Source organism: Tetrao urogallus (genome assembly GCF_951394365.1).
Source record: "Tetrao urogallus genome assembly, chromosome: 1".
Lineage (NCBI taxonomy): Eukaryota > Metazoa > Chordata > Aves > Galliformes > Phasianidae > Tetrao > Tetrao urogallus.
Window position 1 is genome coordinate 181,137,174 of NC_136813.1, and position 16,577 is coordinate 181,153,750.

Sequence of the window (16,577 nt, forward strand, 5' to 3'; positions counted from 1 at the left end):
ATAAGGTTGGTAGAATGGTGCTAGCCATTAGCAGTCATTTTGTCTGTTATATCCATTGTCACTTATACTGTGGTCAGCTTTATCACATATTACCACAAGAAAAACATCAAGGCCCTGGAATGTGTTCAGAAAAGGGCAACATAGCTGGTGAGGGGGCTGGAGCACAGGTCTGATGGGAAATGGCTGAGGAAACTGGAGTTGTTCATTACGGAAAAGAAGAGGCTCAAGAAACCTTATTGCCCACTACAGCTGCCTGAAAGGAGGTTGTGATGAGGTGGGAGTCAGCCTCTTCTCCCCATTAACAGCAGTAGGACAAGGGGGAATACTTTCAAGTTGTGCTAGAGGAGGTTCAGGTTGGATATTAGGAAAAATTTCTTCTTGGAAAGAGTGATGAGGCATTGGCACAGGCTGCCCTGTTAAAGAAGGAGGAGTTAAAGAAGCATGGAGGAGTTAAAGAAGCATGGAGATGTGGTACTAAGGAACATGGTTTAGTGGGCAACGTTGGTGTAGGTGGATGGTTGGACATGATAATCTTACAGGTCTTTTCCAACCTTAATGTTTATATGATTCTGCATATTGCAACGATATCCAAAAATGTGCTGTTTATTTAGAAATAAAAAAGCAAGAAAACATAATTTGCCCCAAAGCAATTGGTATGTTCCTTTAACAGTGAGAAAAGAGAAAAAGCTGAAAAAAATAGAAAAGAAAATTATGTAAGACCTGTTTAAAAATAAGATTTTTTACTAAATTATGAACCTGTTTAAAAAAAAATAATCTGGAGTACATTAGTGTAGCATTAGGAATTAATACTAGGTAAAGTCAGTTTAACTTCTGTGTTTTGACTAGGAGTTTTTTGCTAGTCTGACCAACATGTAAACCCAGTATAGTTTTAATTGGCACAGGTATATTTATTTGGAGAAACCTCAATCACAGTAATTACAGAAATCCTCTAACAAATATAAATAATATAAATAATTTTAGCATCCCCATGGACACTGAGAGAAACACCATTGGAATTTTATTAACAAGTACCTCTGAGTAATCTGATTTGACTTTCTGATCATCTGTCAAACTAAAAGGAGTTGGTTTAGCAGTAGTAACAACACAGAACCCATTCTGACAGTGATAATGAGACAGTAGAAGCACCATTAAGCACTTTAATAAGGATGAGGAAGGTACTCTGCTTATTAAAATGAAACAACATGTTAGGGCTCAAACTGTTTACATCTTCTTCATCAATAAGTTGAAATGGAAGCATTTTAATGACATAGTTTTCCCCTTGTTTTTCTAAGACTGGTTTATTATTGGATGGCAGGTTATTTAAGACAGCAGAAGTTCCTGTTTTCCTCCTCTGGCTCTCAAACAGACTTAGAAAAATAAACACCAAGCTAAAATCTCTATGCCATGTATTTGCTAGGATTTGAAGTGCTCAGTTATAAGTGGTAACATTTAACTTTCCATGCATCAAATAAAGAAGTGATGCATATGTAATATTCCCTTTCTACGTATGTATAAGTATTTCTCATTATCACTGGAAGACATGAACTCTATCCTTCACTGACCTTGTTTCTCTCAAGGGAAATATTTGAACTTATACAAAATCACTACAAATGGATTATAGTTAAATTAATTATTGTTGGCTTTTCCCAGCTGTGAGTCCATTTGGTTCTCATTTTCTAACTCATGACTGTATGAGAAGAGTTTGCAGTAGCACTGACACCATCCTCTTGAGAACTCTGACAACTGCTTTTTCATTAGTAGGACTATGGTAAATACACTATAAATCATTTTACGGGGTGTCATCCCAAGGCCTATTTTTGCTGGATTGCCTTTAATTTTCTACTAGATCTTCATTTCTGCCTCAGAATCTGTAAATCTGAAATATTTATGCTTAAAATTGGGGAAAAGTTTTGAAGAGGGAGATTGTTCTTTCCAGTATCTGGTTTCCTTCAGAAAGAGGGATTTGTTGATAAGTATGTGTTCTGAGCAAGGGTGATTTTTAATTGTTTCATAATGATTGATTATAACTGAAACAGTCACTTGATTTGTTCTTATTGTCAACATTTGGTTTGACTTTGGTTCTAACTGCAAGTGTAATGTGTGTTCTGAAAGCCTGAAGAACACACTTAAAATGAAGTAATTAATGGTGTACAATAATTCATCACCTCTCCAAAATATTCATACACAGGCTGTGTTTTAACCCAAATGAAAGTGCATCATATAAATAAAACAAACAGTCTTCAGTCAGACTATGGCATTATGATTGAACTTCATGTAACATATGAGAGTGTCCTATTACCCCTGAGCTGTCAGGAGAAAAGACTGTCAAAGTAAACTACCATTGTGGAGCAATACAACAGTCTCTGCAGCTTGATAGCTTGTCTTTTAGTTTAATTACTATTCTGAAACATGCAGGATTTTTCTTTCAGGTAATTAACTCAATTAAAATGCATTAATACATTTAGGAATTATCTAATGAAATAGGTATGATGTGACATAAAAAGACAAAAACTTCTGCCTTTGATGCGAGCAGAGCTGGGGCCAGCACGAGCATTTGGCTGGCACGTCAATGTCTTCTGTTAGTGCAGCTTTACAAAACCAACTGCATCCATGTGGCTTTTCAGTATTCCTGAAAGTACCGGCTGTGAAGATGTGGTAACTCTGGGAATCCCAGAGCAGTTTGGAGAAGTGCAGACTGGCTGACATTCGCTGTGATATCATTCCCAGAAGTACCAATTAGTTGGCAGTGCTTGGAGGGAGAGCGATTGTTCTGAGGGTACCTATGGGTATTGTGTTCCTGCTCCTCCACAGGTCTAATTATATACAAGCTAGAAAACAATTCACAACTACATATTTATACAAAAATGTGGCCTCTGCATTCTCAGTTCCTGAAGGTGGGGTTTTTTTGTTTGTTTGGTTTGGTTTTTTTTGTTTGTTTGTTTTCTTTTTTGGCTAATTACTGCAGTGCCAGGGACGTTATTCTGTCTTGTACAAAATCCAGAAATGTATTCCAGCTGTATGACTCCTACATTTGGTATTCCATCAGAAAAACCTACTCCAACCACATAGACAGAAGAGCTGGAGAGCAAAGAAATAGCAAGTAAGGTGGAGGATCCACCTTTAATGCTATCTTTGTTCAGCTGGAGGCAATTTGTGGATGATAAGGGCCTTTGTGAACACATAATGTGATTTCCTCCCCTGAAAAGAGCTCCATGTAGAGTATCAGAGATTGTCTTCATCTCCTCATTAGCATTCTTTTTCACATTTATTTAATATTTATTTTCAAGAACTGTTTTGACTTTAAAGTAATGCTCACTGAATGTACTGTGTACAATATCCAGTGGCTAAATTATTGCATTAAAATGATTGCTGAACTAAGAAGGCACTAATCATAATTGGAATTGCCACTAGAAAAGGAAAGATACAATTTTTTTTTATTTTTTTGCCTAATTTTATGTCAGCGTTATTGAATTGAGGGTGTTTTTTGTGGTGGCAAAGACTATCTAAAAGCTTTAATTCTTTTTACCTAGGCTGAGTACTACTCCTTCACTTAAATCACTTTGGGGAAGACAGCTTCTAAACAATCTTCTTATCAAACTGTTTTGTTTCAACTTTTTCATTCTGTTTGTTGAGCTTTAGGTAATTTATGCATTACCTAAACACAGCTGCGTTGTTTGCAGAACTGCAATGTTAAATCATTATCCAAATCACTGTGATACGAAACTTTCAGCTAACTATACTGCATGCAGCTGACTGATACCCAAAGAGTGTGGTTGTTGTACTGGCTTTTGTAGAACTTTGATTTCTCACATCAGCCACGAAGTTCCAAACTGCATTGCAGAAATTAATAGCAAGTCAGCTTTAATTATTTCAATATTTTTATTTTAATTTAAACTGTTCTCTCTAGATAGGGGTCTATAGGAAAAAAGAGTTGGTGGGTGAATTTACTTCAAAGAAGTGCTGTGTTTCTAATCCTGTCTTTACACTGACACCTTTAAGAACTTAAATCTTACAGAGGTGAAAGCAAGTAAGTTTTACTGTGCAGTATTGATAGTTCAGGAGTTTCTCTTTTCAAGTGTTAAACTGTCGTTCACTCAACCATAAGGGTGTTCCTTAATTAGGTTATTGTCTTCATCTTCTCCACACAATATGTATCCCTTTATTGTTGCATAATGTTTTGCAGGGGTTGTCTTTAAAAGATGTGATCTCTATCCCAAACTGTTTACATTTAAGAAAGGGCTTGGAAAATGCTGAAGCTGAAGAGACTACAGTACTTCTGAAGATACTACTTGAACATCTCTAAGTGAGGAAGGGAGGCTGTTCTCATTCCTTCTGAACATTCTGTCTTGTAGGATAGTCTGCAGGATTCAAAGTTTATGCCATTATTACTTTCTCTTTACATCTCTTTCTACATCTCTTGCATTTGATTTTTTTTTCCCTTTTCAATGATACATTTAAAACAAATTAAAAAAGCAACCCTGCATTTAATTTGAAATTACCTTATAATTTTAATCTATATATTGTGTTACCTTGAATGTGATAACTGGATACCTTGTATCATAGATGAGGCCTGGTGTATTTCAAGCAGTATTAATAATTATCCCCAGTCCACTGGATAATGTGTTACAGCTCTTATATCCCACAGACAAGAAGCTGAAAATAAAATTAAATCAGAAGCAGTCAAAAGTCAGTAAAGGCATTGCAAATGGAATCAGTTGAAAAATCAACTAAATGAAAAGTCTAGTTAATAAGAATATTTTAACCTAATTCAGTGTATCTCTACTGTCCAGTGTTTGAATGAAATTACAGTTGTTACTGCAACATGACTTTAGGTAACGAATGCTCCTGGGGAATGAGCTTTGGTTTTGTTGTAGGGTTTTCTCTGTATGTTATCCTTTGGTTGATTTTAACTTGATCCTTCATACAAAGAGCGTAGAGTAAGAACTAACAGAATAATTCAGTGTTTCATACTCTGGGATACATCAAGGCCTTCCTGGTAATTTACAGAAGTACCAACAGAAAGATCCTTCTGTGCGTTGTCATATCCCACGTGCTAATCGACAGAACAAAGAAAGTGGTAGCACTATTTAATACATAACCATTCATAATATTCCCTCCTGATTTACTTTGAAGATGAATCCTTATTCTTTCCTTACATCTCTCAGTTTTACAGGAGATTCGAAGTTAACTTCTAGCATGCGCTACGTGGAGACCCAGTCTATGCAGATTGGAGCTTCATATATGATACAGTTCAACCTGGTAATGGGCTGTGGCCAGAAGTTTACTCCTCATATGGACAACCAGGTGAAACTGGAGTACTCCACCAATCACGGCCTCACGTGGCATCTTGTTCAGGAGGTGAGGTTGGGAGCATGGACCTTTGTCTTCCATAAACACTGCTTATTATTATTATATTATTCATCTGAAATATACTTATGGCATAGGACAAAGGAAGATGTTTCCCTCATTCCCTTTTCTATAAAAAAGCCTTCAATTGGAGTTCAGTAAAAATGACTATCAGAAGTGCCTAAACTATTATTCATGATATTTAGAAGAAAGTACCTGAAAGTCTGAAACAAAATTCTGACAGGAGTGGACCAGGTCTGGAAAAAGAATTGTTGTGCTAGACAGAGCCATAGATCTTTCCTGAGCTGTTGCTTTGTTTTTCAAAGTAAAATGCATTTACTGTTTCTTGGAATTTAAATGGATAGAAATTATTTCTGCCCCTGTGCTCAGATGTTTCATAAATGGAAAGCACATTCCTTCTGGGGATTGTAATGTAGAGCCTTTCATCTCCCATCCCTGGTTCAAACATAGTCCAGGGCAGTAATGACCAATGGTTTTCCCCTTCTCAGGTGAAGTGCAAATAGCAGTGTTCAGCACTATTTCCCTGTGTGGCGTAGCTCTGTCTCAGCACAAACATGAATAGCACATTTGGCTGTAATTTGTGCTTTTGTCTTCCATCTTAGATGGGAAGCTGGAGTTTTTCTGACTTCAGTGTGAACTAACAAACATCTTTCAGCTACCTCTGACCAGGTTCAGAGAGTGTCAGGGAACTGCTTTCGATGCCTTTTCAGTGCCTGTTCAGTGCCTGAACATACATGTTCACAAAGGCATTTGAACGTACAGTCCAACATCTTTTATGACTAATGAAACCATTTCCTGCTTCGTATTGTTTTGCCATATTTACTTTGGAGTGCAAAGTAGAGAAATGTCAATAACTGAAATTTTGAGCTTTACAGCTCTAAGTAATGTTTTTTTTTTCCTTATACAGAATTAAAAGGAAAGCTATAAATACTGTATTTCAAATGATCTTCATGTTTTTTAAATCTAGCAGGCATCACCATGGTATCTAGGAATAGTTCATAGTGATAGATGTTTGGGGCTTTACTTTGTCATCAATGAAAGATCAGTTGCCTTGAGATTTTAGTGCTCCTTTCCTGTCTCAGTGGAACTGAATTCAGAAAGAAGGCCTTGCAGCCAAATCATTTTCCTGATACCACCCAATTTGCTGTGATTCAGCAGTAAAAAGAAGACTATTTGTAGTATGCTTCAAGGATGTAATCTGGCCAATACACAAAACACTAATTGAGATGTTCAAAAGCCTTCTTTGCTTCACACACACTGATCAGATCCTATTTTCTAAGATCTTTTATGGGAGATGACTCAACAAAATAAGTTTGAAAATGGCTGGAAAGGAAACTAATCCTTTAGAAAATCTACTGGGAAAAAAAACAACATCAATAAAAAACAGAATAAGATATCAAATCTTCTTTTAACATTCTAAGATACTTGAGCAACAGATTTTTTTGTGAAATAATAATATATTCTGCTCTTCCTTATATTTCACTATATAAATATTCCCAATTGTTTTAACTACCATAGAGTATCATTGCTTTGTTATTAGTTTCATAGCAAAGTATAATGCACAGAAGAGTGAAAGTCCCTTGTGTCTGACACACTTCATGGGTATGAGTCCAGCAGAGAAGACTGTGGCAGAGCTGGAGATGATCTGGAAGCAGCTATACTGAGACAGTAGTGGTAGAATGGATTCCCCAAATGGGTAGCCAGAAAAATTACACACAAGCTTAAATGCTTTACTAATACTTCATCAAAGCCAAACTACAAAAATCTGGGGTGCTATTCTGGTAATATATAAAAAAGTAAATGGAATATTGAAGAAAAATAGAGTCACAAGGGAAGAACAGCTCTAGAAAGTGCTTTAATGGACTGTGTCATATTCATTACAATAAAAAAAAAAAAAAAGATGTGGCAATGATCAGATTTTCTGAAAAGAAGAAAGAGGATTTTGGGAACAGACCTCTCTGGGAGTCTTGAATTAAAGATTCAAGATCATAGAAGCTGAAGGAGCAAAATTGCATCACTTGCTATTGGTTTACACCTGCAGAGCATGGTAAGGGCATTTAGATGCAGTTTTAGTGGACTTCAGCTGGGTGCCTAAAACTGATGCTCTTGGGCAACTGTTGGTCCCTATTGCTCGCACTGCAGAGAGAAAGACTGTTGTTCCCAGGTGAGGCTTTGCATGTAGATCTCTAACATGACTGGTGTAGTGGTAGGGAGGTCAGCTGTGTAGACTTATTTCATTGTACATTTGTAGACCTTATCCACTGCTGATGCTAGGTGCTAGGGTGAGAATAATATAAAAATGAACTAGACACCCTCATGGAGAAAAGTAGATTACTAGACACTAACATGAAGCATAGCTCTCTAAAAGGGTCATATCAGTTCATTCTATCCTAAATTGTCCGTTGCTAGTTTTTTGAGAAATTTCTCTGGAGCATCCCAGGCTTTTTCTACTTGTGGGGTTTTCACTCTGACATCTGGACCCAGATTCAGGTTCAGAAGCTTCCGGTTCAATGAATGTTTAAACATCATGTTTGTTCCTAACTCTGCCTCAACTTTATCCTGGTTTTGAAATGTGTTATTTCAAGGAATGTCTTCCAAGTATGCCGAGCTGCCAGGAGTTTACCTCAGCAAGTATTTACCATTCCAGCGAATTTACTCAGTGGAGGAGAATCACTGTCCTTTTACCACAGAAAACTTGGTGAGCCTCCCTCTCTTTCTTTCTTTCTTTCTGGAGGGGAGAGGAGGGAAGTGGAGGGGAGGGTACAGATAGTTCATCTGCTTTGTCTGCTTTTACACTGCTACAAAGATGAAGTCCCATGTAGATCATTCTGAAGACAATGGGTGATATAGGGGCAAACTCAAGTCACTGGTGTTTAACGTAAAATGCCTTCCTCATGTCCTTGGAATGAAATGCTGCTGAAGTCACTAGAAACTATTGTTAAGGATTGTTTTTAATGTATATTGTGACTTCTAATAAAATTAAGATCCTTTCAAAAATAGTGGCTTCTCTTTAAATGGGTCACTGGAGGAAGTGTTTATTTATATTGTTAATTTTTATTTTTAACATTCCTTATTGTTTACATCTCCAGACCAAAACCTTGCATAAACAATAACTAATTATTCATTTCTGGGAATTTTTTACCTTTTGTTTCTTTTTATAGCATGTCTTCAAAAATAGCTTTTTAAAAAAAGAATCCTATTCACCTTACTGTAATAAAACCTTTTTTTGCCCACCCTAACATTATAATTTAACTCAGTTATTTCTTCTGTTATTTGTTTTAAAAGCTTTACTATAATGTACAACTAGAAGGTAGTTGTAGATCTTGCTAATCTTCACTCACTTCCTGCATTATTATTATTATTCCTATGCTCTACTTCTTTCTTCTGTTCTACCTAACAGCAGCTACAATGAGAACTTGCACAGATTAAGTTGTCTTTGTGTTTTCCTTCTGTTGCCATTTTTTTCTGCACTGTCCATAGCCTCAGCATAACAAGCAATATTACCTGCCTCCAAAATACTTGCTATTCTTTCAGTATAGCCAATTTGCAGAATTTCATAATTACAGACAAACCATCAGGGACAAAAATTGAATCTTTAAAGCATGTCAAGTCAGATAATACCAAATGGTGTGCATTAGCCTATAATTATAAATCTTACATGCTGATCTGTAGCATCAGCTATAGAATCTGTGGATCATGGAGGCACTTAGAAGTTTTTAGAAGTGTCTAGAATTTTTTTAGGATCTATTCCAAAGTACGCTGTTATTTTAAATTTAATTTAAATACTCAAGGTTATTATTATACATTTTGTAATTGAGGCTAATACTGGTGTTGTGGAGCTTTTATTCTTTAAGATCTAGTAATTTTCCTCAGCAAATGAGTTGACAGAAACAAATAATTCCATTTTAATTTAGGAGACTGTGGGGAAAAATTATGGTGAAATAATAACCAGGTTACCATTTTATACTGTGCACAAATCATAAATATTTCATACCTTGTCTTTTATCTGAAAGGATTCCCATCTGTTATCAGAGTTTTGTTTGTAATTAGGGTACAAATTACCACTGAACATCACTTCGGATTTCATAAAACACATTTTCAGTATGACTGTGCTGCTGTGCTACTGAGTAGTTAGGGTAAGGAGGAAGAATAACCCCCACCAGAAGTAATCTGATTCACAAAGCTGATCTCAGCCTCTCTTCCTCTCACCGTCATCAGCAAGGTTTGGTCAGTCCTCGGGTTCTGACTGGAAGGAGAATTTTTTGCATTTTTGAATCTACTGTATACCACATATACAGTAACAAACACTGGGCAGGTCTCTGCCTCAGGTTTGCTGGTGGACATACGACAATCAGATTCCCTCTGGCACATGGCTTCAGAACTGCCTCTCACCACCTTCTGTTCCCTTCCTGCTCACTGCAAGCACCAACTTGCAAAACATAGATGATGGCCAGAAAAAGCAGTGCAGAAGTGCTGCCAAACATGGACCTGGACTTGAGTTCTTAATAGTCCCAGTGTGACAGTTGGTGGCCTCAGTATGCCCTCACACTCTTACACAGCTCCAATACAATTTCCTGAGGTCTCATTGTTGCATGCACATCTTTTTACTGAGAGTTTGCAGCTTTGGTGCATTGGAAGCATCAGGCTTTGTTACTGTGTACCAGAAATTTGCTTGTAACAGAAACTAGTTCTGTTGTAAAACTTTCTGGGTGTGCTGGTATTTTTTTGTTTTTGTAGATGTTCAGCATCTGGCACACATGAGTTTACATGGTATTCGTGTTATCCAAAATTTGGTGCAGAAGGAAATCTGCTGCAACTGTGAGAGTTTTGTTGGAGAAATGAAATGTATGCACCTGCTCACTGAAATTGTATTGTACTTGAACTGAATATTTCTAACACTGATGAAAATTAATTTCAGTTTTATGGAAGACATTTACATATGAACAGGCTTTAATGAGATACAAGCAGCTGTCAGTTGCTGACTTCATAAACAAATCAACACCTAATGACTGAATGAGAGTTTCAGGATAATTGGGTAAATGTAATTATGGTAACTCAGAAGGTAGCAAATGTAATTGTATCAACCACAAATTTGCTTTAAATCTTTCATTTTTTTAATATCAGGAGAGAAGACAATGATTTTATTTAAATCACATATCTGAAAAAAAAATTATAAGCTTCATTTCACTTGCAAGACATCTGGGACTCACCACCATTTCCTTTTGCTCATGTAAAATTACAGGCAGCAGCAGTGACTTCCATTTGACATCAGTCTGATTTAGATATGGTGTCATCAGAAGGCCAAAGAACCTTCCAGTAGTATTTTAACCTTGTAGAAAAAGCTGGGAGGAAGTAGAGAATCACAGAATCATGTGAGTTGGAAGAGACCCTTAAAGATCATCAACTGCAACTCTTGCTGAAGTATTGGAGAGGTTTATTTTGCTTGTAATGAAATTATTTTATAACTCCCTGATACACGCTTCCCATTTGAGTAGATGTCCATCCAAACAGTGACAGTTCAGAAAACTGAGAATGAAGCTGACGTTCAACTTCTTATGTTTTTTCCTTAATTAACATGGTATTTTTAAATGGTTGATTACCATTTTTAACAGCATAATCCTCTTAAGCTGTTGTTCCTTTGCAATGCAGAGCAGTGTTGGAAAGCTCTCACAAGCAGCAAGGACTGGCTTTCCAGAAGCATTGCTTTTGCAATGGAAACCTCAGCCCACAGGCCTCACCTTCAGCCAGGCCTCCACCACCACCCTGTGTTCTGGGGGTTAGGGATGTGTGGTGGTGAAGTTCTTTCTGGGGGAGACGTCTCTTTGCTTGATGTCCTAATTACCTCTATGCTACTCTATACCTCTCTGTAGGTACTTCTGGGCCTATAGGGTTGCACACCTCTGCCCACACATGGCCCCTAACAAAAAACAAGGAAGCCACAGCTCCCATTCCTGTCACAGACAACATGATGCTATTTTTTTTTCCTGCTGGAAGGTCTTTTTTTTTTCTTTGTATGCATAGAAGCCTTTATTTGCTTTCAGTATTGCTCTTTTCCTCAGTGCACACCAGATTTAATACCCACTACCACAGCTCTCCAGAGCACAGTTTGTGCAGTGCTCCCTGAGGCACTGTTCACAGAATCACAGAATGGCCAGGGTTGGAAGGGACCTCAAGGATCATGAATCTCCAACCCCCCTGCACACGCAGGGCCACCAACCTCCACATTAAATGCTAAACCAGGCTGCCCAGGGTCCCATCCAACCTGGCCTTGAACACCTCCAAGGACGGGGCATCCACAACCTCTCTGGGCAGCCTGTTCCAGTACCTCACCACTCTCTGGGTAAATGCACTGTTGATGCACTGTAGTGAACATGAGCAACACCATTAAGGCAATGTGCTGACTTCAGAGTACTCAGAAAATAACTGTGGTCAGTATTTACTGGACGTTGTGTCTATTGCATGCTTAGGAAGTCCTTAGTGGGCAGATTGCTGAAATTGTGCACTTTTAATGAATAATTCATAGCTCTTGTAATGTAACCCATCAAGGCATTGTATCCTGAGGGAGTATTTAATCTGTAGATCTGCCCCCAGATTAGCTCTATAATGCTGTAAAAATACTTACAGTACTTACAATATCAAACAGGTACTGAAAAAAGAAAACAAAGGTCATTGCAATTGAACATCAAGCCCTTGGGCAGCCTTGGTTTTTGTTTTTTAAAGAAGTTCATGCATTTGAATTCTAAAAAATTATCCAAGCATAGATTAATTTGATCTTTGTATGCTTCTAGTGTGTAACTGGCTGGGTAATTGCTGTGCCATACTGTCCATTTTAGCTACCCAAGCCTCCCATATTCATTCTTCCTCTTCATATGAGCAGGTGACTCAGCCACCTTTATTATGTTCATCTTAACACCTTAATCTATATGATTTCCAGAAAGCGAGGAAGGGTCTTTTTCTTAAGTTAGAATTAGCGCATTGTATCTCATGCCGTCATATCATAGCCATGTGGCTTAGACACTTGCTTGGAAAGAATCTCCTGCTGCTTGTAGAAATTTCCTGCTGCTCCTCCTTTGCCTTCCCTGTCAGCCTGTGGCCAGACAAAACCCCAGGTAGTGTCTGAATTTTTTTTTGCTGCTGTCAGCTTTGCTTTCCCTATCTATCGTCTTTGTAGCACTATAACAGAGCTTCACTTCCCACATTGCCTCAGCCATCCCTTTCTTTCCCCAGATCTACCACGCAACCAGCACAGCTCCTTGTACTCCATCACAACGATTTCCCATTTTTGCTTCACTTCATATGCAATATCTTTTCTCAATCTCCCAGCCACATCTGTATGAGCGTGGACAAGATTCCACCCATCCCATCCCACCAGCTGGTTTGGCGTCACATTGTACCAGTTGGCAGTAAAGCTTGAGAAGGCTTGCTGGTGACAGTCTTTTTCAAAAACTGATGACTGTAATGTCACCATAATGTCACTAGCATAATCTAGTTTAGTATCATTGTCTGTATCCTATAAAAAACTCTCAACTTTTTGAATGGAAATAGTCACTATTCAAAGAAGAGAAATGCTTAGTTGCAAGAAGTTTAATTTCAAAGATTATTTTTTGAATAAATATCATATGAAACCTTTTTGCATGCATTATACCCTATTAACCATCCAAAAATATAAAAGTCAAGGTCACACTCTTGATCTAACTTTCTTGTTTTGCAGCCTTACACCCTCACAGGATGGCACTTAATAAAAATCTGATAATATTCATTGATAGATTTGTCTTATATTAGTGTGGCCATTAAGCATAAAGTTTCTACAGCATCTCTGTAGTCTTCCACGGAAATGTCATTATTAACAGCCAAGTCTTTTATGTAACCCTGTGCAGTAAGCAACATCATATAGAAAGTTCACTTGTAAGACTCTGTCTTTGGTTGTGTTAGTTTTTACAGGCTGAGCAATGACTGCAATGCCAATTTGACTTTCTATAGTTGCATTTTTTGCCTGCAGTACTGTAAAGCATCCACATTAAAGCACTGTTATTGCTTTTAAGGTCCAGTGCCACACGTTTCCGCTGGAGTCAGTGCTACTACACAGCACCGGATGAATGGGCCTTAGACAACATCTACATCGGACAGCAGTGTCCCAACATGTGCAGTGGGCATGGCTGGTGCGACCATGGCGTTTGCAGGTAGACAGCATTTGCCTATTTGACAAGTTACTGCTATCTTGGTACTTAAGTATTCTGTTATTCTGTTATTTTGTGGCTTCTTTCTTTGTTTTTTTGCTGTTTTTCTTCTTTTTAGATTATAAAAACAAAACATACACCTATGAGGGCTAAACCATTAAAGCATTATTAAAAGCTGGTTGTTCCAACACCCAAGAGCCTATACCCTTGGGAGATGCAGGCAGTGAAGGGAGTCTCAGTGTTATGGGGATGCCCTGCTGCAGGTGTCCTGGTGACTCTCTGACTCTCTGCTCAGGGGGCTCTAGCACAGGGCTGGAGCTGTTTTGCTGGGGTAGAAAGACATGAAGAACCAGCTCAGAGCTGCTTTGCAGACTTCAGAGTTACTGCAGTACCAAAGGCAGAGTGCTGCCTGCCAGCTTTAAACTTTCTGGACACTGCATTATTTTTAAAGTAAAATATAGCTTATTTCCAGTTATCTGGGTAACCCAGCTTGTTTTTAGCATCCAAAATTCCAATTCCTGAATGATTTTTTTACATGTAATTTTAAAAGGTCTTAACTAATTGTGAGTACCAGATAAGATCTTTAAAACTTGTTATGCTTATGCTTTCTTCCAGGTGTGACTCAGGGTTTCAGGGTACAGAGTGTCAGCCTGAAAATCCCCTTCCTTCAACTGTCATGTCTGATTTTGAAAACCCAGATGTCCTGAAGACAGAGTGGCAAGAAATTATTGGAGGAGAGATTGTAAAGCCTGAAGAAGGCTGTGGGGTCATCTCCTCTGGCTCCTCACTATACTTCAACAAGGTATCAGTAAGGAACATGAGGCTGAGAAGGCATGTGGTAATGTCAGTTTTAATGGAACAGGATGGTGTTATAAGGAAAAGGAAGGTAGCAGAAAGCTCTGAGGCACAGCAAAGTGCAGTATGAAAAGTGCATTAAATAGCACAGCTGTGCTCTGCAGGTAAAAAACAAAGGAATTCAAAGAAATGGAGAGTAACATTGCATATCCAAGAAATACCAAATGTAATGGAAAGAAGCAAATTGTCAGCATGCTGAGAAGTGCACAAATTAATACTATTATTAATATTATGCATGTTCTGTTTTAAGACACAGTTCTTTCTCAGCAAACTCAACTTTCATTTGTTCTGTCATGTTCTGGATGAAGCATCATGAATGGTTAGCTTTCAGGAGTCACTCTGAGAACAAAGAACCAAAAATAGTGAAAAAGCAACCCTTCCAGCATTTAGAAAGTGCCCGGTTAGCCTGCAGGAGAACTCTCTTGTGTGACTTGAATGCGTTACACAAAAAAGTAATACAGCAAGAAAAAGATTTCTGCAAATTGATAGCAATTGTAACATAAAAAGAGATCTTTACGATCAGATGTATGATTATGGGTTATAATCACAGATTTGTTTTCCATTGTTGCTCCTCAGGTCTAATTCTGTTGGGATGGATTTTTTTGTTGTTCTTAATTGAAAGGAAGAGTATAAGTACAGCTTCTCTTTTAAGGGTTTGATCAAACTGCCACTGCTGTCATGAGAACTGGATTAGTCCCAGTAGAATAACCCAGTGTGCAAAGCTGCGTAATCATGTGTTGTTAACCTCATTACAAATACCTAACTCATCAAATAATTTTCAGCACTCCTACATAGTCTCACATCCACCTCCCTTGAAAATGCAGCTCTGTGCTGAAAATTTCATAATAAACCAATCAGTCTAACTAGCTAATTGTGATAATTGGATTTTTTAATATAATTGTGTTATCTATTAAATGTTTCTCCTTCTGGCTCAGTTCCTTATGCCAGGTTTCTCAAAGAAGTTTGCTAAATTATAATTAACCTGCTATGATCTTTCTTGTGATTTCTGCTAAGGAGGAGTGAAAATCTCATTTAGGAATTCTTGGCTTCTTTCTATTGATCTCTAGGGATTAGGTTATCATTCATTTATTGACTAGTAGCACTCTGTGTGCCATCAGCTGAAGGTGGCTTATTTAATTTCTGTTTAGATCCTTTTCAAGGTGTCTAGTGGTCATGGTGATAAACATTACAAAAATTATTTTCATAACTGCCTGACAGTTCTATATTGTTTTGGGAGCTCATATTCACAGGTTCTGTTTCTTTACAGTTCCTCAGCTAGCCACTTTTTATTTCAGTGTCTAATGTTTGCTGCCATAATCAATCACTGCTATCGGAATTAATGTTGCCTTTGTTCTGCCAAGTCTCTATCTTTTGTTTCACAATTAACTGTAATCAATTATAGGCATGTTAGCAATTAGCCCCTGCAATTTCTTCAAGGTTTTAAGTAACTCATGCCCTTTCTCAGTTAACCTGGTTTTGTGGATGACTCTTTAGCAGTCAGTGCCAATTTGGAGCAGGGATGATGTAGATAATGAAAATGTCCTCACAATAGTTTTACAGCCAGATCTCTGACTCTCAGATGGGACATATTTGCCCATGGGACAGCAACGGTGTTGGAACCTTTTGGAAAAGTTTGATTTGATTAAAACAATTTTGAATTCCTGTGGGTTTCTGAAAACCAAAAAGTTGTGAAAGCAAACTACCAAAACATTACCAGTGTCACGTCGCAGTGCCTTGGGCGAGTCGTAGTCATGTTGGCCTGCACAGGGAAGCTTGGGACTGCACCCAAGGCTGTGCCCATCTCACAATCATGATGACACCATGCAAGATGGCTTTATTCAGCTGGGAATAAACAAACAAACAAATTTTAAAAATGCAGACAATATTCAAGACTCAACTGATACAGCTGTATCTTCAGTAAGTTTTCCAGAAATTAGTCTGCCAGTATGATGTGGCCTATTTGGTAGAGTCTGCAAATGAACTACAGCTGTAACACCAGCAAAAAAAAAATATTCTGTGAAAAAAGCAATTAATGTATCTTTGTTCTGAGTTTACCCTAAACTGAGTAGGAATGGGAAATAGTTAATAAGTGGAACATAATTTAAAATCATCTACCATCACTATCATTAGACTGGATATAAGGAAAAAGTTTTTACACTAAGGCTGGTGAGGCACTGG

General features: G+C 37.8%; 1 protein-coding gene across 1 annotated transcript in view; it reads left to right on the top strand.

Annotated features, from left to right (window-relative positions):
- Window positions 1–16,577, top strand: part of RELN (reelin) — a gene marked incomplete at both ends in the record, with an annotated part of 268,207 nt that overhangs the window by 185,239 nt on the left and 66,391 nt on the right. The window contains 4 exons of the mRNA XM_079534561.1: window positions 5,166–5,358; window positions 7,953–8,065; window positions 13,410–13,547; window positions 14,160–14,346. Of these exons, the coding sequence (XP_079390687.1) occupies window positions 5,166–5,358; window positions 7,953–8,065; window positions 13,410–13,547; window positions 14,160–14,346 (631 nt within the window). The remainder of the gene's footprint in view (window positions 1–5,165; window positions 5,359–7,952; window positions 8,066–13,409; window positions 13,548–14,159; window positions 14,347–16,577) is intronic.